At 50.9% G+C, this 24,864-nt stretch overlaps 1 protein-coding gene across 1 annotated transcript; it reads left to right on the top strand.

The window, feature by feature from the left end:
• The first annotated feature begins 94 nt into the window (after positions 1–94).
• Positions 95–22,902, top strand: SUPT6H (SPT6 homolog, histone chaperone and transcription elongation factor). The gene is made up of 36 exons (XM_009947327.2): positions 95–223; positions 711–863; positions 1,054–1,124; positions 1,720–1,915; positions 2,616–2,700; positions 3,092–3,365; positions 4,697–4,798; positions 5,304–5,420; positions 5,954–6,043; positions 6,525–6,667; positions 6,903–7,054; positions 7,566–7,664; positions 7,846–7,975; positions 8,106–8,256; positions 8,678–8,832; positions 9,413–9,608; positions 9,929–10,068; positions 10,147–10,264; positions 10,885–10,961; positions 11,138–11,273; positions 11,695–11,832; positions 12,117–12,284; positions 12,808–12,935; positions 14,016–14,223; positions 14,683–14,830; positions 15,086–15,228; positions 15,990–16,130; positions 17,207–17,402; positions 17,537–17,775; positions 18,049–18,162; positions 18,661–18,785; positions 19,258–19,370; positions 19,746–19,823; positions 19,899–20,065; positions 21,414–21,601; positions 21,760–22,902. The coding sequence occupies exons 1-36, from the start codon at positions 115–117 to the stop codon at positions 21,944–21,946; spliced, it is 5,175 nt and encodes a 1,724-aa protein (XP_009945629.1). The 5' UTR covers positions 95–114; the 3' UTR covers positions 21,947–22,902.
• Positions 22,903–24,864: the final 1,962 nt, after the last annotated feature.

Below are 24,864 nucleotides of genomic sequence, written 5' to 3'. Positions count from 1 at the left end.
CTTCTCTCCAAAACGTGGTAGGGGGAAGTGCTTGTCTTTTGCTCGCTCAGCTGGTGTGATGGATGTCTCCTCTTTCCCCAGTTCCTGCGGAGCCGTGTGTGAGACACTGCAGCCATGTCTGACTTTGTAGAAAGTGAAGCGGAGGAGTCGGAGGAGGAGTACAACCAGGATGGGGAGGTTGTACCCAGAGTAACCAAGAAGTTTGTAGAGGAAGATGAGGATGGTGAGTCTGCCTGCCCTGAGTTTGCTGAATTGTCTGTGTTCCTTGCTGCTGTATTTTACATCCCGTGACTCTGCAGATGGAGCAATAACTGCGCTATAATAGCATGGCCATCTGTAGTCAATAATCTCAGCTGTTTAAGTACTTCCCTTCCTCAAGGTGATTAGGTGGGTTTTATATTTGGCAATAGAAAATACACTCCTTCACCCCCGTGGGACATGCAGTCACACAACTTGATAATAAACGGTAAAAGCAGAGGAATTCTCCCAGTGTGACCGCTCCACCTGTTCCCTCTGCAGAGAGAGCACGAGACCAGGAGACAAGAAGTGGGATTCTGGCACGAGCAGCTGGCTGGTTTCTGTGCCAAAGTGTTCAGTTAAAACGCTCTGTGTGGATAGTGTGACAGAAGATGCTGTTTGCACAGAGCCAACAAGGAATCTCGCAGATAACAAGTGAGTAAATGTCTAACGCTTGCTGCTCTCCACCCCAGATGAGGAAGAGGAGGAGCTGAATCTTGATGATCAAGATGAGCAGGGGAACCTGAAAGGGTTCATTAACGACGATGACGATGAGGAAGAGGAGGAAGAAGCCAGCGACTCTGGAGACTCTGAGGATGACGTTGGCCACAAAAAAAGAAAGCGCAGTAAGTTTCACGACGACTGTTCGTAGCGGGCCACAGCGTCGTGCTCTCACGCTGCCCTGCCGGAGAGCAGAGCTCTCCCTCTGCCCTGGGTGTCTGCATGGCCTGGGCGAGCTGTACCTTTCTCACTGGTTGGTCCATTCCCAGATTAGTAAAGGGAGAGTGTAACCCCCTCTCTGCTTCCTCCTCTTAGCTTTTGATGACCGCCTGGAGGATGATGATTTTGACCTCATTGAAGAGAACTTGGGCGTTAAAGTCAAAAGAGTGAGTTGTTCCCATGCTGCTGTTAATGGTGTGGTGTGTCTTAGCCCGAAGGAGGGTGGGTTTCTGCCTGGAGCGAGCGAGTGGTGCCTCCTGTCTGCCACTGCCCTTCTGGGAGTGCTGAGTGCTTGAAGGGAGCAGGATCTCTCCCTGCCCAGGGGACTGGCTTCCTCGAGTTTGCAAAACACTTTATTCTGGTTCCCAAAGCCTGCTGTGCTCCTCCCTTCCCACTTCTGCAGGGCAGTCTCGGAGGAGCCTGTCTTGCAATAACTTTCTCCTGCATGGTGCTAACCTCCAAGTCAGCTCAGGCTCTAAAGCTCCTTCCGTAGCTCTCTAGAGGCACCTCAAGGCAGGCTAACGCTGGTGGTGACAGCATGCCAGCGACACAGGGCAGTCCTCAGCGGGCGGTTTCGTGGCAGCACCTGCAGCCTGGCTCCGAGGGGGGGGGGCTTTTCTTCCCTCTGTGCCTGTGCTGGGCTCCATCCTGCTCCCTCTCAGGTGCCTGCAGAGGAAGTGCAGTTCTGGCCTGGCAGAAACCACACTGAGCTTGAGTGTCTGTGCCAGGAATTGGGGCGCTAACGAGCCTGTTCGCTTGCAGCAAAAATTCAGGCGCGTGCGGAAAATGTCCGACGATGAGGATGACGAAGAGGAAGACTATGGAAAAGAAGAACATGAGAAGGAAGCCATCGCTGAAGAAATCTTTCAGGATGGCGAAGGCGAGGAGGGAGGGGAAGCTGTGGAAGCTCCTGTTGCTCCACCGGAAGAGGAGGAAGAGGAAGAGGAAGACGAGTCTGGTGAGTGCAGATGGTCAGTTACATCCAAAGTTTGTCCTAGGATTAAAGCACAGGAACCAAGTTAGGATTTTTTTTTGAGCTGTAAGTAACTAAAGGCTGAGCCCTGTTGTGGTCAAGCTCTTGCTGGTCTGATTAGCACAGTGTTTAGAACTAAACATGTCTGGGTGGCAGGTTTAGTTTGTCTGTCTAAACTGCTTTGTCCAGAAGCACATTACGTGTGCTGAGGTGTTGGACGTCTCCTCTAAGCTGCCTCCAAAATGGAAATGCTTTGAAGGAAATAAGTTAAGGCACCGTTTAGTTCTTGGTAGCACAGTGCATGCCTGCCCTGCTTCTCGTCAGCATCAGCCCATCACCACTGCTAGTACCAAACTGAAAGCGTTTCAAGAATTCTTTCTGCTTACTGTCCGAAGCAGCAAGGCCTTTTCTGACTGCATTTTTGGTGCACTGAACTGCAGGTAGTTGCCAGAATGTGTTGCCTGTGTCTGGAAGTTCTTTCTAGCTTGTTATTGTGGCTCAGGCTCCTGGAATGTCTGAGATTGGTGTAGGGGATGCTGTGGGTAGCTGGGCAGACCGACAGCCAGCAGCAGCAGCCTAAGTCTGTGGTGGAGGCTCATAGTTGCACTGGCTGAGCTGAGCTTTGTTAGTGGTACCGGTTGAATATGCAAGTGTCCTGACCACTAAATTGTTTCTTGATGTCCAGACATCGATGACTTCATTGTGGATGACGATGGACAACCTCTGAAGAAGCCAAAATGGCGAAAGAAGCTCCCTGGATACACAGATGCGTAAGTATTGATTAGAAATTGGCCTGAAGCCTCAAAAACTGTGCTCAGCTTACTTGATCTTGCAACTGCAGAGTGATTCAGCTTGTGGTTGGATACCGCTGGTCTCTATTCCCAAAGGAGCCTGGTAGATTTAAACACGGAGCTTTTAGTCTGTGATTTCTTAAATGTCTGAAGTCTTTTCTGCCCTGACTTCTTTTTTATAGGCATACCAAACCCAGTCCTTTAAGAGAAGTATTTGTATGTAAAGCTCAGAGAGTTGTGTTTCTTATCCATGATTTTTTAGCTTCAGTGCAAAACTAAAGCTTAGACTTACTGTGGCCTCCTCTGTGCGGCTGGAAAGGTGTTCTGTGAACTGCACCATGGGGCTGAACAATAGTTTTTGCCTTTTCAGTGCTTTGCAGGAAGCCCAGGAAATCTTTGGTGTGGACTTCGACTATGATGAGTTTGAGAAATACAATGAGTACGATGAGGAGATGGAGGAGGAATATGAGTACGAGGATGAAGAAGCTGAAGGGGAGACCCGTGTACGACCCAAAAAGACTACCAAGAAGCGCGTCAGTCGGCGTAGCATCTTTGAGATGTATGAGCCTAGTGAGCTGGAGAGCAGTCACCTCACGGACCAGGACAACGAGATCCGCATGACAGACATGCCGGAGAGGTTCCAGGTGAGGGAAGAGGGTGCCGGTGTCCAGGCAGAAAGCATTCCAGCTCCCACCGAGTACAGCAGGCCTGGGGCCTGCAGGCCAGCTTTCTCACCTGGCTGCTGGCTGGATTTTGGCATCCCTTTTTCCCTCTTTGAAGATCCCACCTGTCAAATGTATAGGCTAAAACTCTGCATTCGAGCAGATCGGTGACGTTGTGAACTGTTCTGTCTGTGTAAGCCTGGTTTTAGCACTGGTCGTAGTTTCTCTTTGGCCACTGGGTGCCGGTGTTGCACTCCTGGGAGTGTGGCGGGGCTTGTGCTCTGCTGAGATGTCCTTTATGCTGGATGCTGTTTGTGATCCCATGAATTTTCACTCTGGATAGCAAGATTATGATCCCATGGTAGCAGGTTTGTGTTCCCATGAATTTTAGCTCTGGATAGCAGTGCTGGAGAAGGTTTACTAGGATTTTCTAGGCTACCTGTATGCCAGTCCACACGTAACTGTGCCATACGAGGTGTTTCTGTAACACACTTTAATCCAAGCGACTGGGACTTACACTGCTCTCAGTGTGGGTTCCCGTTTGTGCTGCTAGGAATCATTCTGGTATCTCGTATTTTTGAGTCAATTTTACCCCATAATGAGGTTTTCCCTGAACAGTCCATGTTCCTCGGTCTCCCTTAAGCGTATGTTAATGTAATTCTGTGCAGAGGCTTGTTACCCTCCTTTGTAAAATGGGACGTCTGAAGCTGCCGGCTTTTCAGAAGGACCTTTTTTCCCATGCCAGTGTGCACAGCACAAGGGAACGCTGTGTCTAACGTCTTCTGGCCATATGTAGCCTGTGAAGACATTTGGTCATCTTCATGGATGTCAGTGATGATTAGAGCAACTCTGAAAGAGGGTTGGCTGGGACTAAATGCCCAGAGAAGGTTTGGAGCTGCTTTATGTTCTGTTATTCTATGGCTGCAGCAATAAAAGTGATAACAAGGCTAGAACAGGCACAGATGGATTGGAATAGAGGATATAGTGCAGAGGGTTTGGGAGTCTGGTAGGAAGTGGGGGTACCCTGACTTGATCGTTGTGAAAGGTTTTGCACCATCACAGGCCTTTCCACAAGCCTGTGACAGAATTGTTAGCTGCCTTTACCTAGTGTAAAGCTGATGCAGGTTTCCTGTGTGCTCAGAAGGTGCAGACTTTGAAGTGCTATCCTCAGCAAAGCCCTGGGGGTGGGGGAGGTACTGAGACCCCATAAGCAACCTGCAGCTCAAACCAGTAATTTCCAGGCTGCTTGAAGATGTGGTAGCACAAGCCCTGGTGTTGCACATGCCTCTGCTCATCCTGTTGTCGTTTCACAGTTGCGATCCATCCCGGTGAAGAGTGCTGAAGATGATGAGCTGGAGGAAGAAGCTGACTGGATTTACAGGAACGCATTTGCAACGCCCACCATCTCCTTGCAGGTAAAGGACTATGCCTGCAACTTCTGTCCTAAGAGGACTTCAAGGTGCTGCAGATTTCCAGCCTGGAGACATTGTTCCAGGAGTCTGCTCAGAGGAATGTGGTGCCCAATATACCTTTCTTTCTGGTTTTTGAGCGGGTCATTTAACATGCACATGTCTTCATTTTTGCATCCATAAAACAGGACAAAAAGGAACACGGAGAAGTTGCAAGAATAATTGTCAAGAATGATTGAAAGATCTCCGAGCTACTGTGCACTTAGGACTAAACTAGTATTAGCCACGATCTGCTTTTAACCATCAGTTACCTTGGCCAAATGCTGCTGCTCCGTTTTCCTTTAAGCCAGTCAGGCCTAGGATGCTTTTTTGTGGTCTAAAATCAGGGCGTGTAGCTAAGCCTGCATTCCCAGCTAACTAAAGGACCACTGCTTTCCAGCCTTAGCCTGGGCTGATCTTTTAGGGGGTCAGCTCGGGACTTCAATCAATGCAATGTGTTTGTCCTTTTTAGGAAAGTTCTGACTACCTTGACCGTGGGCAAGCCAGCAGCAGCTTCAGCCGCAAGGGGCCCAGCACCATCCAGAAGATTAAAGAAGCCCTGAATTTTATGAGAAATCAACATTTTGAGGTAATTCACAACTCGGCTTCGTTGCCAAGATAAGGTCTGAGGTGCTGTCTCCTCATCCAGGCAGGATTAGCAGAGGGGCTGCTGGAAGCATTTAGGGCAGCAAACTAGAAGGGGCTGAGATACCATACCTGGTTGCCTCTCCTGTGGAGAAAATGGTGCTTCACTGGAAGGTGCAGCTGATCTTATGTGTGCTGTGGCAACACAGGTTTTTAAGGCCTGTTCGATGGGCCTGCTATCATCATATTTCCCTGATCCTGGACAAATTGATGAGGTGGAGGAATTTCAGAGTCTCTTGAGCCTTGTTTGGTCCTTTCAACCTGTTCTCTGAGGTGTTGCCTGATGTTGCAGAAGCTCTTTGGTCTATGTGATTGGTGGAACAGTTTTAAGAGCTGGGGCATGGCTTGGTCCATCACCCACACTGCTGCCCCATTAGCTTGTTCATCCACATGGAATGGAAGCATTCTCTGGTCTCCTGGCTGCCAGGAACAGCCTAGTCTCCTTCATCGTGCTGATGAGTCTCATTTCTGACCCAGGTCCCGTTCATCGCCTTCTACCGAAAGGAGTACGTGGAGCCAGAGCTGCACATCAACGACCTGTGGAGGGTCTGGCAGTGGGATGAGAAGGTGAGGAGCGTTTCACTGTTTGTCATCCCACCGACACTTAATAGGTCTTCCCACCTAGCCTGATACTTTCAGCAGATTCTGCTTTGGCTGTGGAGACCTTGTTTGCTTTTTTTACCCATGGTTTTTTGTATGTTTACTAACACGTGGTGGCAAAGGGTTATCTGACAAAAGAGGATTCAAAACAGTCCTTCCCCTTCACTGAGTTCCTTTTGTGTAGTTATCTTTCCTGCAAGGAGTGCAGGTTCCTCCTCTACTAAAACATTGATTTTTTTTTCTTTTCTGTCAATATAATCCATCTCTGAGATGAGACCTGTCACGTGTCACATCTGGGCTTGGCTGTGGGTGAAGACTTTGATGACTATTTTTTTTTTTTTATGACAAATATCCCAAGATCCTGGGAGCCCCTGCTTGGGAAGGGAGGAGACAGATGTGACACACCATGAGGGTGCGTTTCACTGCGAGCCTTTTCTTCTCATGTTAGTGGACCCAGCTGAAGATCCGCAAGCAGAACCTGACACGGCTGTTTGAGAAGATGCAGGCTTATCAGTACGAACAAATCTCTGCTGACCCAGACAAGCCCTTGGCAGATGGAATAAGGGCCCTGGATACTACTGACATGGAGAGGTACGGTGCCGTGACTTTCTTCTGTTCATTCCAAAACTACTTAAAATGCACATTAACTTGCCCAAACAGCACAGGCGCTCTGGCCCCTGCAGTGCATTGGCTTTGGCCTCCCCACAAAGCCAGAAATGAGATTTAAAACTCTTTTGGAAGATGAGCCCAAGTGCTCTTTCTGCCTGACCTGCACCAGAGCAGGTTCCTCGAGTGCTCTGTAACATGCTGGCTTTGCATGCCATAGGCTGAAGGACGTGCAGTCCATGGACGAGCTGAAGGACGTGTATAATCACTTCCTGCTGTACTATGGGCGAGACATCCCCAAGATGCAGAACGCTGCCAAGGCTGCTCGAAAGAAGCAAAAGCGTATCCGAGAGGATGGCGAAGAGGAGGAAGGTTTGTCCTTAGTCTCCTAATGGTGGGCTGGTTGAAAATCCTGGTTCAAAAGAATAGTAAGAAAGTTTGTTGAAAAGCCCATGTGCTTGCACGGAGGATCTCCGCTGTTCGCTTCTCTCTCAAGTTAGTCCCAGGTCTTCCAGGCATCTCTGAAAAAATCTTAAAGTTTGCTACACAAGGTGCTGCTTTCTGATGGCCTGAACACCACCCCTCATGGCAGGGGCCAAAGCAAGAATCGGCCACCTTGATGTGTGTTTTAACGTGCAACCCAGAGGTACTGCTGTTAAAACTGCAAAAGAGTGAAACTGGAGAGAAGCTAGCATTTTCAGGGTGTTTCTTTCTAACCCTGAATAACTTTAAGGCTACTGTGACCTTTGAGATGTGTTTGTGGAATGTAGGGGCTCTGTTGCACAATGTAGGTTGTGTTTAATCCCTTTGCAGTGCTTCTGGCACACTGCTGTTGTCTGGATGCCTCTGTAAAGGGGCCTGGCTAGACATATCCTTCCCATAGGTGAAGGGGAGGATGCAGAAGATGATGAGCAGAAAGGACCTGAGCTGAAGCAGGCTTCCCGTCGGGATATGTACACCATCTGTCAAACAGCTGGGCTGGGTAAGGGCTGTCCTCTGTCATGCTGAGCTTGCAGTGGCCTAACCCACATGCTCTTTGGGGTGGCGTGGATTACCTGTAGAAGGAGAACTGATAGTTTTGCTCAGTGTAAGCTACAGTACCCTCATCCTCATTGGTTTTGTGTTTGATTTTTATTTTTCTTCTTATTTTTTTTTTTTACCAGATGGCCTGGCTAAGAAATTTGGTCTGACACCTGAGCAGTTTGGAGAGAACCTTCGAGACAGTTACCAGCGTCACGAGACGGAGCAGTTCCCGGCAGAGCCCCTGGAGCTGGCCAAGGATTATGTGTGTAGGTCAGTGGCGAGGGGATCTTTGTGGAGGTCCTGCGGATGTGACCCAGGGGAGGGGATCCAGGGGCATTCCAACCAAAATGATTCTATGATTCTCAAGTCCTAAGCCTTCATGTTGCCTTTTTGCTTTTAGTCAATTCCCAAGCCCTGAAGCTGTGCTGGAAGGAGCTCGGTACATGGTGGCTTTGCAGATAGCCAGGGAGCCTTTGGTCAGGCAGGTCCTGAGACAGACTTTCCAAGAGCGAGCTAAAATCAACATCTCGCCAACTAAAAAGGGGAAGAAGGTAAGGAAGGGAGCTCTGACTCTGTGGGTCAATTCAGGGAAGGATCTAAATAACATACAAGTGCACATTTTTGTATCTGGAAACTCCCCCCGTGTCAGTGGCAACTCTGAATAAATCTCAGAGCAGCATGTGAGCTGGGCTGTTGCAGAGGCCAGCTCAGCAGCATGCTGCATTTTTAGTCTCAGTGTTTCATCAGACCTGATTCTTGCTGTTGAGATGTTGCCTTCAGTTATTGGAACAGACTCTGTTTCTCTGGGACTTGGTAGGAATTCCACTGTGTCCTGCTGGGGAAGGAAATGCAGACTGGCAGGCATAGGGGTGAAGGGGTATTGAATAAAAACCATTGTCTGCTGTGGTATACAGAAGGGTCTTTCTTCATGAATGCCCTGCATGCATGCTGACTGTCTCTCCCCTCTCCCAGGATATTGATGAAGCCCACTATGCCTATTCCTTTAAATACTTGAAGAACAAGCCTGTGAAGGAGCTGCGAGATGACCAATTCCTGAAAATGAGCCTGGCAGAGGAGGAGGCACTGCTCACTATAGATATCAGCATCGACATGAAAGGAGTGGAAGGGTGAGTCCTCGCTGGTTGTGCGATGCACGCCTTGGCAGAGCTCGTTTATCCAGTGCTGTCGTGCTGTTAGAGCTCTTCTGTAACCCAAACTGCTCCTGGAAGTCATGGCCTGGTGGTTTTCTGTGCCTTAAAAGTCAAGGAGCCTTTCAGGGTCTTGCTTTTTTTCTTCATCTTAGTGAAAACTTTAGCAGACATCTGTCTTATTCGTTTGAAGGCAAACCCTGAAGCCTTTAGGATTTCTGTGAAAGAGGATGCTTGTTTCCCAGCCAGCCACCCACAGTACGTGCTCCCTGCACATCTGAGTAGCCACACTGTGCAATATGGGTGCGCTGGAGTGGCTGTGGGCTGTCCCATGTTGCACTGGTCAGGCCAACTGCCAGCAGGGCGTTCAGCTGCAATCTGTCCAGCAGCACAGCTTTTGCAGCTAAAGGAGTGTTTGATGGGAGGATTGGCTCTTCTGTAAATTTTCCAGGCAGCTCCCTGATTCTGAGGTGCTGCTATTACATCCCTGGGCAAAAAATCTGCCAGTGGTAGTGGCAATCTGGAGCCTTTCTGGATCTCCTCCTCTCATTTCTTGCAGTTATGGTAGCGACCAGACGTACTTTGAGGAAATCAAACAGTTCTATTATCGGGATGAGTTCAGCCACCAGGTGCAAGAGTGGAACCGGCAGCGTACGATGGCCATTGAGCGGTCCCTCAACCAGTTCCTCTACGTGCAGATGGCTAAAGAGTTGAAGAACAAGCTGTTGGTGGAGGCCAAGGAGTATGTCCTCAAGGTGGGTTTGAGTCAGACCTGGGGTTGCAAATGCTAACAGTCCTGCAGCGTGCTGGGGAGAGCTGCGGACAGGCCATACACAGCCTCTTGGGAAGGAGGAGGAGGCAGGCAGGGGCCTGAGTCTGGTTCTTTCCCAAGGATAGAGAGAAAAGCAGATATCTCGGTGGGAAGATGGGCTCCATGGTACTGGACAGCTCATCCCAAAACCCTGGCAGCATATAGTGTCTTGCTGCCTTGAGCAGTCCACAGCCTCCCCTCCGGAGAAGGGCTATGCCAAAGCACCTGCAGTGGATCTTCTCACTCCTCTCTCTGTTCTACCAGTCTTGCAGTCGGAAACTGTACAACTGGCTAAAAGTAGCTTCATACCGTCCTGATCAGCAAGTGGAGGAAGATGATGATTTCATGGATGAAAACCAAGGGAAAGGGATTCGGGTGCTAGGCATTGCATTTTCCTCAGCCAGGTAGGAGGAAAGGAATTGCTTCTGGATCCATGTACAGCTTTATCAGTCCTCCGTGTCTGAGTGATCTCTGTTTTGCAGGGACCACCCCGTGTTTTGTGCCCTTGTTAATGGAGAGGGTGAGGTTACAGACTTCCTCCGGTTGCCCCATTTCACAAAGAGAAGGAACGCCTGGCGTGAGGAAGAGAGGGAAAAGAAGGTGAGCCTTGGTGCAGCTGCTGTCGAGATGAATGTCTGCACGTTGCTTTTGGTACCGTGCAATCCCCTGTGGGCTGGAGAGGAACAGTCTGAAGACAGCTCAGGCCTTGTCACTCTTGCATGCAAGAATAGTGCCTTTTTCCCACCCTGTAATTATTCTGGCAGAACAGTTGCTGCCAGTTAGATTCCAATTCATCTCTTCTGCTCCTGTTAAAGGTCTTGCTATTCCTGAGTTCTGCTGGTAGGGGGTTTGTGAGCTTCTGTGCTCACAGCTACAGAATTTTTCTCCCATTTCCCTGGTCATGTTATAATGACAAGAGGCTGTGGGACCTACTGAAGCCTGGGGCAGGCTTTTGACTTCCATTCCCTACTTGCACTGATTTCCTCTAACATCAGAGCATGATGCCATGCTTTCCCCTGCAGAGCTTTCCTGTTTGTCCTTATAGCAGTCAGGAGCTGCAAGGCTGGCCTGTGGAAAAGATGTTTGATGTTCATGTCATGGTGGCAGATCAGCGTGGCAGTGGGGGAGGGTTTGCCCTGTGAAACAGGAACCCAGGTAGCTAGCTCAGTACAGAAACCCTCTAGCTCTTCTGCTCTGACCTGTCTCACTTTCCTTTCCAGGCCCAGGATATTGAAACCTTGAAAAAATTCCTCCTGAACAAGAAGCCTCATGTGGTGACAATTGCAGGCGAGAACAGGTCAGTCTTCGTGTTCCTTCCACTTCCCACTCTCTTTGCAGTCCTTTCCTCATGCCTGTCCACATTTCCCTGTTCCTGCTCGTGGTGTGAGGTAACCTGTTGGGGTTCTTTCCCAAAGTGATTCCAGGACCCAGCTTTGCACTGTCCCCTCAATCCCCTTGGCCATCTCTCCCTAGGGATGCTCAGATGCTGATGGAGGATGTAAAGAGAATTGTTCACGAGCTGGATCAAGGGCAGCAGCTGTCGTCTATCGGGGTGGAGCTGGTGGACAATGAACTGGCCATTCTCTACATGAACAGCAAGAAATCTGAGGTGAACCTTCTGTTATTCCAGCTGTCCCTTAGTCTGTTGCTCATTTGTGCTGTCTCATCCTCCATTTGTTGTGCTGGCCCTGCCTGGCATCATCCGCTGCCTCACGTGATCCATCTAGACAGTGACGTACTGATCTTTGGATCAAGGCAAAACATTTAGGCTTCCCTGAAGAGATCAGCACCAGCAGATGTACAAAGTGGATATTGATGTAATCCGAAATGAATCTTGCTCAGCTGAGCGAACGAGGTTCTTTCTTTCCTGGTTGCAGCAGAGCTCCTGGGAGCCTTTGACCTCGTCTCTCTCTGCCCTGAGCACCAAATGCTTCCCTTGTTCCAACTCCTGTCTGATGTGTCTTTGCTACTTGTGCTACAAAGTGTGAAAACACCGTTGGGTTTTTCCCTGATTCTCTGGCCTCTTGCAGAATGAGTTCCGGGATTACCCACCCCTGCTGCGTCAAGCCGTCTCCCTCGCTCGCCGCATTCAGGATCCCCTCATAGAGTTTGCCCAGGTCTGCAGCTCCGATGAGGATATTCTCTGCCTGAAACTCCACCCGCTGCAGGTAACTTTTCCTCGTGAGATCCTTGGGCGAGGAAGATCCCTCTCTACAAGAGAAAGTGGCCTGGCACAGTTTGCTGTCAAGGAAAAGTATTCCAAGTTGAACTGGTGCGAGTTCTGCCTGTTCCATGCTGTATTCAGGCTACGCGGCACCTTGTGTTTTGCTTCCTTTAGCTCATCTGCCTCCTGCCTTTAGGCTGGTTGCAGGGGTGACTCCGAGAGGGTGTTTGGCTCAGCTTGCTGGTGGAAAAGTCTCTGTGCGAGGCTAACTCCTCTCCTTTCTGTCAGGAGCACGTGGTGAAGGAGGAGCTGCTGAATGCCCTCTACTGCGAATTCATCAACCGCGTGAACGAGGTGGGAGTGGACGTCAATCGGGCGATCGCTCACCCTCACAGCCAGGCTTTGCTGCAGTACGTGTGTGGCCTGGGCCCACGCAAGGGCACGCATCTGCTCAAGGTAAGGAGCCTTCTGCCCCTGCCTACAAAAGCAACACATCACCCATAACGTGCGAGTTGAGCTGATGGCAGTGCTGTTAGGAGGTGAGTCAGGGTCCCGTGTGCCAGATGCAGCTGACAGCTCCGTTGATGTGTGTTTTACGATGCGTAATCTCACTGCGCCTGACCCCGAAGCTATGCGTGCCCTTGTGTCCTGGATAGACCCAAGCAGCTCAGCAGAGCTGTCAGTCCTAGCTAGCTCCCGAACCCACAGGAACGGGTGCGCTGTTACAGAATCAAGACGCCTCCGTGCTGTAGAAAACACAGGGCAAAAAGCCAACGCTTTTCCCGAGAGTTGGAGCTGTTCCACGTGGAATCATCTCCTTCCATGCAATGCTGAGACCCAGGCAGCAATTTATGAGCTGTGATGGGCTTGATTATGTCAGAGGCTTTGAACACCGCAGCGTCCGGTGTGAGTCCTCTGCTTTTCCCGGAGAACCCTTCTGTTTGAATAGCGAGGTTTGTACTATTACCTCTCTCTCCAGATCTTAAAACAAAACAACACACGGCTGGAGAACAGGACCCAGCTGGTTACGATGTGTCACATGGGACCCAAGGTGTTTATCAACTGTGCTGGCTTCATCAAAATTGACACAGCCTCGCTGGGCGATAGGTGGGTATTGGGTCGCGTTCAGTGTCGGAGCGGGTGTGGAGTCAGCGTGAGCGACAGGCTGAATCCGTGGAGCCCGTGTTCCCGGGAGTTTGTGTGGCCCCTCTGATCTCTGGCCAAGTTCAGATATTGCTGGTGGTTAATCTGATTCTTAAGGGCAGCTAAACTCGCCCAGCAATGTGAGCTGCAGAACATTCATTATATAGCTTGCTATGGTTTGAAAGACCCTTTGTGGTCAAGAGGAACTAAACTGAATACAGTTGTTCCCTAACATCGACATCTGTCAGTAACCCGTGTGCAGTTTTGCTTAGTTTCTGCCTAGTCCTACCAGCAGTATTTTATTTTTCTAAAGTTTCAAACTTGAGCCATAACTTGGCAGTTTAGCTTCCTCTTAAAGTCGTAGCAATACTGGGAAATTTGTAGAGCATTAGGTTGCTGGTAACTAAACAAGAGATGTGTGTTTGGAGGGCAGTGGTAACCTAGTTTCTAAATCCCGAACTGCTTTGCACGGAAGGGTCGCTTGTTGGAAATGTGCTTTCTCTAGGGCTGCCATGGAATCCTTCTTGCCTTTGAGAAGCAGTCTGAGAAAGGACAGCTGGCTGAATCCTTACGCTGAGTGATCCGACCCCACTAGGTCCCTGGTTCGGGCAGGGGATATCTCAAGTCCCAGAGATGCTGTTGGGATGAGGCTACGTGTTGGCCCCTGCTAGATGCAGATGGTTGCGCTGCCAGTCGGCGACACTTCCTTTGTGTGAGGAGAGAAACTGTAGAGCGCTGGGTGCTCGTAGGGCAGCTGTAGTACAGAGTGATCCAATCTACCTGGCATCCAAAATGCCTGGCTGTACCTCTGCAGCGCAGGAGCTGCAGGCTGGAATCTGTCCTGTCTTGCCCTGGCTCCCGTTGATTTAGCGATGAGGAGTTCATTGTGTCCTTTTTAGAGCCGTTTGTTCCGTGGAGGGCAGCGGTGACAAAGCCACGCAGCCAGTGGTGGCGCTCAACAGGGTGCTTTATTCCTGAGCTGAAGGAGGTGACTCTGGAACCCTGCAGAGTCCTTATCTGAACATTGCTTTGGTTTTATTTCAGTACTGATTCCTACATCGAAGTCCTAGATGGGTCTAGGGTCCATCCTGAAACTTATGAATGGGCAAGAAAAATGGCAGTGGATGCCTTGGAATACGATGAGTCTGCAGAGGATGCTAATCCTGCAGGAGCTCTGGAGGAGATCTTAGAGAACCCTGAGCGTCTGAAAGACCTGGATCTTGATGCCTTTGCTGAAGAACTGGAAAGACAGGTGCGCTGGGGGTTCCTGGTGCTGAGAAACAGAGGAGAAGCTCTGCTGTCTGGCTCAGTTTCTTACATTTTCTGGCTGGTGATTCTTATCCTTTTTAGGAGCTGAGGATTTAGCTGTTGCCGTTTTAAAACGTATAAACAGCCATGATGAGTATTCAGGGTCTGACGATGGCATGTAGTAAATGCTTACAGAAAGAATGCTTGGGGCAGAGGGAGGAAGCAGGCAGGAGACAGCAATTAGACCGTTTAAGCTGTTCTCCTTGAAACGATCTAACTTTTTTTCTGAATGTGTTGGTACTTTTGACCTCCTCAACATCCTGTGACTGTGGTGTCCTGTTCAGTCCTCTTTCTTAAATTTGCTGTTCAGTAAGTTCCTTGAGTTCTTTCATAACTTGTACTGGATTCCCTACTCACCTCCTTCCTGCTGCTCATGGCTTTATAACCTTTGAATACCACACAGGGCTACGGTGACAAGCATATCACTTTATACGACATTCGAGCTGAACTAAGCTGCAGGTACAAGGACCTGAGAACCCCATACCGTTCTCCAAACACAGAAGAGGTCTTCAATATGCTGACCAAAGAAACTCCAGAGACTTTTTATATAGGTACATCCCTGTTTACATCCCTGATTTCTGTCATCCTAAATTGACTTAGGAGGTGTAAAGGTGGGGCAGAGGGATCTTGGTGAGTGGGATGGTGGGATGGTGCTATGGTTGCACGTATGTGAAGCAGCTTTTCAAGTAGCTGGGTAGTCTCCTGACACCTTCACGCCCATCTGCCTTAGATCAGGAGAACTGCCTGGCCCTGCAGTTGGCTTTCAGTTTTTCATTCTTTCCTGCTCCTCTCCCATCGCTCCACAGGGAAAATGATCATCTGCAATGTGACTGGGATAGCCCACAGGCGGCCACAAGGAGAGAGCTACGACCAGGCGATACGGAACGATGAAACTGGCCTTTGGCAGTGCCCTTTCTGTCAGCAGGATAACTTCCCAGAGCTCAGCGAGGTGGGGCTGCTTCTCCTGAGGGGCCTGCCTTTGTCAGGAGTCTGCTGTCGGCAGGCTTGAGTGTTTTGTAGGGTTCTTGGGAGACAAGGTGTCAGAGCCAAGATTGTGTCTGCAGTGCCCCAGGATCCCAACCTGAACGTGGCCTTTGGCTGCAAATATAATCTTTGACCAAGTGCTTCAGTATAGATTTGGCAGGTCCTTTATGGCTGCATTATGGATTTGAGTGAGCTGGGCTAGGAGTGAAACGGACCTGGGGCTAAGCTGACCCGTTCTTTGCAAATACATAAAGCAGGCTTGTTTGTGCTCTGGGATTGCGTTTTACGCACAGAAACTGCCTGTGACGCTGAGAACAGAGGGTTATTCTGCCACCTTCTCAATTTTAAGAACTTACCTGGACTCCCTGCTGCTTAATGCAGCTGTACTTTAGGTCTCTTCTAAACACTGCTGAATTCCAGCCTTGGTAATCCATGACACTAAAACCCTATAGCATTCATTAGAAACAAGCCCTAGCTGCAAGCTTGTGTTCAGGCTCTAAAAATGTTCTGACCTTCCTTGTTGAGAAGCCCCATGAGCTGAGCAGAACCGAAGTAGGAAGATTGCCTTACTGGGTAGCAATCATTGAAGTCCTCTGTCACCTACACTTCCATGTGTTTCTGCTGGCTGTGCCAGTTTGCTGACACAGCTTTAGACTTGTTTGAGTGTGAGCTGCCGGGGCTGTTTTGTTTCCATGCTGAATGACTTTTCCTTTTGCCTTTCTCAAGGTTTGGAACCACTTTGACAGTGGTTCCTGCCCAGGTCAGGCCATTGGAGTGAAGACACGTCTGGATAATGGTGTCGCTGGCTTCATCCCAACAAAATTTCTTAGTGATAAGGTGGTCAAGCGGCCAGAAGAAAGGGTGAAGGTATGAAAGCAGTGGATTTTCACATCTCCAGCAAGAGCTGGAAGAGCCTGGAGCCAATAAGATTCAAAGTTTGGTTAATGACACTGTTCCCTAAAGGACTTTTCAAACCTTATTTTCATTTAAGGACTTTAAATCAGCAGCGAGTTCAGGTTCTGGTTAGTGGCCTTCTCCCACAGTGCAAATCTCTCTTGGCAGCTGGTGAGAACCATGTTAATCAGTTAACAAGTCGCACTGCAGGAGGATTTCTTATAGTCTGGCTAAAGTCTGGGTTTAGGAGACCAGAAGGCATTCTAATGCAGAGCTGCCCTTTGTTTCTGGCTTTCTAAAGAGTTCACAGGACTGCTGTTAGATATGCAAGGGTCACTTTCCCTCTCTCATAGCTTTTTCTTCTGTCTCAATTCATTTGTGGGGGTCATCAGAGTTACCGGTCTCGCTCAGGACAGGGGTTGGGCTTCTGAAAGAAACAGAATCACGTATTTCTATCACGTGATAAAATAGAGCTTTAACATCTTTGCTCTCTTTTGGAATCCCCGTGACAGTCTGCAGGTGATGGATAATCCTGTAAGCTTAGAGGTCTCTTACCATTTCTTAAAGAGCCATTAATTTCAGCACGGTTAACTGGACTAAGACTTTACAGGTTTTGTGCTGTATTTTCTGTTTCCCATTTTATTAGAGCAGTCCTTTGGGTGTCTTCCACTGTGTTTCTGAACAGACTTAACTGCTTTCTTGCGCATCTTGAAGTCCAGTTTTGCTGCTTCCATTATTAAAGAGATGTAACATATCAAACTTAATTGTCCTCAGCCTCCAGACGTGCAGTTTGCTGTGTGTTATGGAGCATAGGTAGTAGACAGGCTGGAGAACTGTCTGTTTTTCCTTTAATCTCTTTTGATGCTAGTCATCTTGGGGATCAGTTGATTTGAGGTTGGAATGGAAGGATCACTTTTAAAGGCTGTATCAGTCTGAAGTAGGTGAGGTAATTTGCACCTCCTCATTGGCAGCGTGATTGCTCTGTAGTGCAGGGAGGCTGGGGTATCAGCTGAACCTGCTGATCAGCTTTGCCTGCCCCTCTCCCGTAGGTGGGAATGACCGTTCACTGCAGGATTATGAAGATTGACATTGAGAAGTTCAGTGCAGACCTGACCTGCAGGACCTCAGACCTGATGGATAAGAACAATGAGTGGAAACTGCCTAAAGACACCTACTATGACTTTGACACTGAAGCAGCAGATCACAAACAGGAAGAAGACCTGAAAAGAAAGCAGCAGCGGACAAGTGAGTCTCTAATGTTCCTCTCCCTCGTCATGCCAGCCTGCCCAGGGTGCTTCAGGAGAATAAGCATGGTTCGACATGTGGTTGCCATAAAGCAGTTCCTCTTGAAAGCCCAAACACTCTGCTTTGTCCCCTAGCCTACATCAAGAGGGTAATCGCTCACCCATCATTCCACAACATTAGCTTCAAGCAAGCTGAGAAGATGATGGAGACCATGGACCAAGGGGATGTGATTATTCGGCCGAGTAGCAAAGGGGAGAACCACCTGACTGTCACCTGGAAGGTGAACGATGGGATTTACCAGCACGTGGATGTCCGAGAAGAGGGCAAGGAGAACGCCTTCAGCCTGGGCTCCATGCTTTGGATTAACACTGAGGTAAGAGCCCTGCAGAGCGTGCCTGGGAAGGAGTTGGTGGGGAAGGAGACAGGTTGGCACAGCCTTTCTGGCCTTGCAGCTGCTTTCAGGCTGTTGGAGAGTAGCTTCCATTGCGGTCCTCCAGATTCTTAGACGACACTCAGCTCTTCATTCATCTTTTTTTCTCAAAACATCCAGCCTTGCTGTGCAGAGTGTATGACTGAGAGCTGTGTATTAGAATGAGAGTTCCTCATCGTGCACCCTAAATATCTCTTTAAATGTGTGTGTCCAAAGGAGTTTGAAGACCTGGATGAAATTGTCGCTCGCTACGTCCAGCCAATGGCTTCTTTTGCCAGAGACCTGTTGAATCACAAATACTATCAGGACTGCAATGGTGGAGACAAGAAGGTGAGTCTGTCCCAGGCTGTGGTAGCTTGTGTGGGAGGTGAAGGAGCATAGTAGAAGTTTCTTTATCTCAGGACGGGTCTTAAACTGTGAGTCTGGTCTGAGCCGCTGCTGGACTGAGCTGTCTGATCTTCCTCTTGTTGCTTTGGGCTTGGCAGTCACTTTCCAGATGTAGGTGCCTGGGGATTCTGTCTCAGAGCAGCTGAGGTAGGACATGGAAGTGTGATGTGCTACAGCAGTGTGTCAGAGCAGCAGAGGGTTGCCCTGCCAGCAAATACCACTGAAGGGAGAGTATTGGCTTTCTGCGACCCGGTGACATTTGTGCACCAACCCTACGTGGGAACGGTGCAGTTGGTGGTCTTTGTTGGAGCGCTGGCATCAGGGCTCAGGGAAAAAGGGCTGACCACAGCATGCAGGGAGATATCTGCAGGCCCAGTGTGTTGCTGGAAATGTAGGCGCTCCTTGAGCATTTCTCTTCTTTCTCTCTCTCTCTCTAATTAGAAGCTGGAAGAGCTGCTGATAAAGACCAAGAAAGAGAAGCCCACATTTATTCCCTACTTTATCAGTGCCTGTAAAGATCTACCTGGCAAGTTCCTCTTGGGATATCAGCCCCGAGGCAAACCAAGGTAGGTGAAAGGCAAGCCTGGCATCTGCAGCTGAGTTCTACCAGCACCACACCTCAGCTTATTGCTGCTAGTTTTTCTTCCAGCTCTGCCAGTATCCGCATAAGTCATGCCTCCCCTTACCCAGGGTTTGGCCTCCTGGCAGTAGAGGACCCGTGTCTAGCAGTAAATCTCACCCAGGAGACCCCAGGACAAGCAGCACTGCCCTGTGCAGAGGCTGTCACGGGAGTTTAGGCAGTGATTGGTAGAGTTTTGCATGGAAAAGTGTGGTATTTTGGAGCAATTGTTTGAAAAGAAAACGGAAGTGTCTGGGGCAGGTCTGTCCGTTCACTATCGGTACGGCCATCGCCGGAGTTTGTAGGCCCTGTCTGTTCGGACTGTGACCCGTTAGTGTGAGGGTGTTGTACAATGGCAGGTACGGCTGTGCAGCAGCCTCTGATCTCTTGTGCTCTCCTGCGTTCACTGCTCCTCACAGGATAGAGTATGTGACAGTGACACCAGAAGGATTCCGCTACCGGGGCCAGGTCTTCCCTACTGTGAACGGACTCTTCCGGTGGTTTAAGGATCATTATCAGGACCCTGTTCCAGGTAAACACCCCAAAACTTGCGTGCCTCAGCTGTTTGTTTCCTTGGTGTCACCCATAGGGACAGTTATTAAAGGAGAATTTGATGTTCTTTGTCCCTGAAATGTGTCCTAGGATTTTCTGTGTGGGGGAAGTTTCAAAGCAACACTTCCACGGACCCACTGAGAGCTGATCTTTCATCCGTGCAGCAAAGGCTGGGCTTGTCCCTTTCCTCTCCCTTAGCCTCCCTCACTGTACAATCCTGCACACACCGTTCCCTGGTAACACAACATCCTGTCAGCACGAGTGTTGCCTGCATTTTTTTTTCAAATCCTGAGTTTCAGGCCAACATCTGCTCTTCTAGAACTGACCCATCTCTCTTGGTTTGTACTTTACACAGGTATTACCCCCAGCAGTAGCAGTCGGACCAGGACTCCAGCCTCCATTAACGCTACTCCAGCTAACATTAACCTGGCAGGTCAGTGGTTGGAATCAGGATGCGAACTCCTTCTCCAGGCTCTGCTTTGTCTCACTAGATGAGTCTTTCTTGCAGACCTGACCCGGGCGGTGAACGCTTTACCGCAGAACATGACCTCCCAGATGTTCAGTGCCATCGCTGCTGTGACGGGCCAGGGGCAGAACCCAAACGCCACCCCTGCGCAGTGGGCGTCCAGCCAGTACGGCTACGGAGGCAGCGGAGGCGGCAGCAGCGCGTACCACGTAGGTGTCACTTCGGTTTCTGAGAGGAGGTGCTGCATGGCTTCTCCTTGCTCCTAGAAACCATCCCGTGGGGGCTCCACTGGGAGCCTGGGGGGTTATTCATTGCCTGGGATCATCCAGTCCTAGTCGTGTACCTGTGGCGCTGCACGGGCGAGCCTGGCTGGGTTCTTAGACCACGTTTCTTCTTGCCTCCTGCGGCTGAGGAAATGAGGCGTGTAATACAGCCCTGCTCCGGGGAGAGCTGAAGCAAGTAGGAAATTGCTCGGGCCCCCAAGGAATGTGGCAGGGTGGAGAGGTGGGATCCAGCGGTGAGGGCACACAACCTTCCGATTGTGCCCCGGAATGGGCGGCGTGAGCTGCCAGGGGAAGAGATTAAGCTGTGAAACTATGCGCTGAGTTTGCAGGGCTTTTCGGCTCAGCGTGCTAAGCGCCGAGCTGCACCGGCAGGCGAACGCCTCAGCCTGACCGAACGCCCGGAGGCTTTGCGGGGAATAAGGTGGAACTGGACGGTTTCGGCTCACGCTGAAGCTTTTCCTCATGTGTGCTGGTACCTACCTCCTCCCAGCTCCCCAGCTGACACTGAGGCTAAATCCAGCTGCAGAAGGACGGAGGTGCCTGGGTGCAAAAAACACACCCAGCTGTTAGAGACACCTAATGAAGAGATGCTGCAAGACAAGGCTTGCAGGGAGGAGCGATCCTCTTTCAGACCACCTTGGGAGGCTTTCACGGAGTTTGGCACAGCAAATGCTGAGCTGGGGCTAGGCAGGGACTGTGGATAACCCAATGTATATTAATCATCAAGACAACCTGAAGGAAAAGGGAGGTGAACACCGGGAGGCAAAGAGACTAGGCACTCCGTTGGACAAACGGTGAGCCCAGCTGGCTTGGGACGTGGGAGGGAGCCGTCTTGGGAGCTGCTGCGCCTTCTCTGCAGCCCGCAGGGGAAGAATTTGTCTGTTCTTCATGCCCACTGCAGGATGTCATTTCTGCTGGCTTGCCCCAGGTGTCTCTTGTGCCCATCTCTTGCTTGGCTTGGCTTAATCACCTCCCCTTGCACCCTGTCTGGGGTGAGCAAGGCAGGCAGGCTGCGGTGGCCCTGCTGGCCCAGGTTGGGGGGGCGATCGAGGACTCTGAGGGGAAGAAGCGTCCTGTGCTCAGCAGGGTGTTGCTCCTTCTGCCCTGCAGCCCCTCATTCCCTGGGCAATGGTCGCTGCAAACCTCTCCTTGCCCAGAGGAGGGGCTCCAGCAGGACTGGGGGGTGTGCACCAGCCCCCTGGGCGAGTGGGGCAATGCAGAACCTCTGCCTCGCAGCCCAGGGCTGTCCCCTGACGATATCTGCTCTCTGCAGGTCTTCACTACTCCAGCACAGCAACCGGTGGCCACCCCTCTGATGACCCCCAGTTACTCCTACACTACCCCCAGCCAGCCGATTACAACACCCCAGTACCAGCTCCAGGCCAACACCACGCCCCAGTCCACCCAGTCGCAGACACAGTCGCAACCATCGTCCAGCTCCAGGCAGAGGCAGCAGCCAAAGTGAGTGACTCCGGCGCCGGGCGCACGTGTTCCGTCTGTGTCCCATTGTGATTGCTTTTGTTGATTTTTGGGGAACCAGCGTGGTGGGGATACCATCCATGGGAGGGCCGGGAAACTGTCTCACCAGCACGTCTCACCTTCTGCCCGTGTCGTTGCAGGACCAACAGCCACGCTGCGATCGACTGGGGGAAGATGGCCGAGCAGTGGCTGCAGGAGAAGGAGGCCGAACGGAGGAAACAGAAGCAGAGGTTGACTCCTCGCCCCTCTCCCAGCCCCATGATTGAGAGCACGCCCATGTCCATCGCTGGGGACGCCACGCCGCTGCTGGATGAGATGGATCGATAGGCCGTGCTGGACCTGACCCGTCACCTCCGCTCTCCCCTCTAGGAAGGGGAAGGGAGAGTAAACAGTTGAAAACAACTTCCCTTCCCTTAGCCACATAACTCCTGTTTTATACGTCATGAGATGGTGGGAAATGACTCTTGGTGACACGCACCTGAGCGAATTAATAGCCTTGGCAGGGCTGGTCTAAATACATATGCTATATATATAAAAATATATCATAGGAACGGACGCTGCGGCGGCCTCTGCGCTCCAGGCCCTGGTTCACCACTTTGGAAGCTCGGCAAAGCAATTATGAGGTCAAACGAGCCTGTCCTTGTACGTGCACAGCAGTCTGCTTTCGCCGCAAAGACTGGGAAGCAAACGCAGCTGGAAGAAGCGCAGACCGTCGGCCTGGAGCGAGCTCCTTCCATTTGGATTCTCCTAAACCCTGACAGTCGCCTCTCCTCGTCCTGAGAGCACAAAGCGGTGTCGCAGGGGTTGTGACAAGCAAACCCGAGTTCTCAAAAAGAAAAAAAAAAAAACAAAACAAAACCTTCTGTGGTTGGTTTGCTCCGTGGTTTCGCGCGTAACAGGCTCTGCGGAGTCTGTGCCAACCCCCAGCTGGGTTCGCAGGGGTCTAGCACAGCAGCGCCGGGGCTCGGGGTCTTGCTGGAGAGAAATGCAGCTGGCGTACCAAAGGCTTGCTCTCTCCTCTGGCTTCTTTTGGAACAATATTTATTTTAGTTTTGATGATGATTTTTTTTTTTTTTTTTTTAATCAGACTGCGCAGCGAAACGCCAGCCCAGGGCAGCTTTTCCTGAGCGCGGGACAGACACATGGGCTAAAACACTGCAAGAGCAGCCGCTCCTGTGGTGGAGAACGCGAAGCAGCCAGGAGTGCATGGCATCCTCCTCCGTATCCGCTTATCCCTGCCCGCTTGTAACCACGAGGGGTGAATAAATAGTGTTTCTACTGAACGCTAGTGGAGAGGTTTTCTGCCTGCACCCTGTGCTGCCTGCCTGCCCTCTCCTCTTAGCAGTGGGTTTGCTTAGAAGCAGAGTTCGGTGGTGAAAGCCGATGCTCCTTCTTCCTTTGTTGCTTGGAGTTGCCCTCTGTGTGCTGAAACTTTTCACAGAGAAGCTGATTTCTGTGGAGCTGATAAAGAATAGTGCTTTGTTTTGAATGCGTTGTATAGAGACATCGCACCGACAACCAGGGCACCTCCCGGAGGCCCGTGTCTCTCTGGCTGGGAAAGATGTTGGGGGGCCTGGGAGTGGGGCAGATAATAACTTTGATCATGTCCGAAACAGCCCGCTGCAGTACTGCAGAGCGCCTGCCAGCGCTGAGAGCCGTTTCTGAACTGGAAAGTTCCTGCTGCACACACTTTCCTCTCTCCTGCTTTGTTAGCAGGGATTTTCTATGGAGGCAGAGTCTTTGTTCCTTCCAAGTGCTCCTGGTTAGCCTCCTCTCGCTAGGAAATGAGCAAGAACAGCACATCTTAAGAAACAAAGGTCTTTTTTTTTTTTTTTTTTTTTTTTTTGCATGTAAATGCTCCTGAAGAATGGCAGCAACCCTGGAGACAAAGCAGAGCTGTTTCCACAGAGAAATGCAGGTCCTGGCTTCATCACCGTCTCCTCAGCACTGCTGGGGGGCTGACACAGTCCTGTTCTACCCAGGCCAGGCCCCAGGACCCTGCACTGGGGCGCAGGGCTGCCGTAGGCTGCAGGTGTACTAACCTTAACGCTATTTTTTTTTTTTTTTAATTTTATCAAAATCTGTATGACGGGAATCTGACTGGGAGCAGCTCCTTACCAGGGATGTCGAACCCATCTGGGGTTGGGGGGGGGGTGGGGGGCTAGTTGTGTGTTGTCAGCTCCTTTTTGGCTCTCTTTGTTTTTAGTTTTTCCCTTACCGTCAATAAAAATTCTACTTTTGGGAAGCTGCCCGCGTGCCCCCTGTCTGTGCTTCCCGCGTGCCCCCTGTCTGTGCTTCCCGCGGTGACGCTGTGGTGGCCTCAAGGACTTTGCACCCAGGAGCAGCGCTCAGAGGGTGTGATGATGCCTCGCTACAACCTTGGTATTTCCCCCCTGGGCTCTTGTGGTCCGTTTATTTCAGGGATTTGGGGATTTGGGATTGCACCCCCTGCTCCTCCGGGAACAGAGGGGTTTGCGTGGGGCAGCTCTGCTCTCCGGGCCTCGGTGCTGTCTGATCTCTCAAGGCTGTGGGAAAACGGGAGACGGCGCTCAGCTCCTGTCGCTCCAGCTTTTCCCAATTCTGGAATTCGGTGCTGGTGTGGGGAGATCTCTCTATGGCCGTACGGGGTGGGAGAGGGGGTGCTGGGCCGAGCCATGCTCCTCACTCAGAAGCACTTTGCGGGAGCTGGGGACACTGCCCTGTTTCGGGGCACTGCCCTCAACCCCTGCTCCAGGAGCCCGGTTAGCGGCGAGGGGAACCAGTCGGGCTGGGATCCCCACCCGCCAGGCAGGGCCATGGGCAGCTTCTGCCTTTGTTTCAGGGCTGGAAAAGCTTCTATTATCCCACTCCAGAGAGCTCTTGTAAGGAGTTTGAGGAGCCTCCAGGGAGGGACAAGGCCCCCGCTCCTCCCAGAGCCGCCCCTGCTGCTCCCTGCCGTTGCTGGGGGCTGGAGAAGGAGTGGGTACCGGTGTGGGAGCACCGTGCTGCTTCCAGCCTGGGAAAAGGCAACAGGTTAAGCAGAGAGGAGGGAGCTGGGATGGTGCAATTCATTAACTGGTCCTCCAGAGAAATACACCCCTAGGGAGCTGGAGCTCAGCTCTCTGTGGCAGGGCAGCTAAAATCGGGGCCCTGCCCTGTGCCGGGATGGGGACGGGAGCTGTGTCCCCAGCCAGAGCAGCGACTCGCCGCCTCCAGCGCCCAGAAGACGACATGAGCTGGTGAGGAACAGCTCAACCCCTTTCAAT

This window comes from Leptosomus discolor, chromosome 18 (genome assembly GCF_034619465.1).
Source record: "Leptosomus discolor isolate bLepDis1 chromosome 18, bLepDis1.hap2, whole genome shotgun sequence".
In the NCBI taxonomy this organism is placed as follows: Eukaryota; Metazoa; Chordata; class Aves; order Leptosomiformes; family Leptosomidae; genus Leptosomus; species Leptosomus discolor.
The sequence above is the reverse complement of the archived record's forward strand: the minus strand, read 5'-3'. Positions and strand labels throughout refer to the sequence as shown.

Excerpts from the sequence above, each read along its gene's own strand:
- SUPT6H (XM_009947327.2), top strand. The coding sequence starts at position 115 with ATGTCTGACTTTGTAGAAAGTGAAGCGGAGGAGTCGGAGGAGGAGTAC. Across the intron at positions 2,701-3,091 it reads CTCCCTGGATACACAGATGC|TGCTTTGCAGGAAGCCCAGG; the intron begins GTAAGTATTGAT and ends TTGCCTTTTCAG. Across the intron at positions 20,066-21,413 it reads GCGGCAGCAGCGCGTACCAC|GTCTTCACTACTCCAGCACA; the intron begins GTAGGTGTCACT and ends TGCTCTCTGCAG.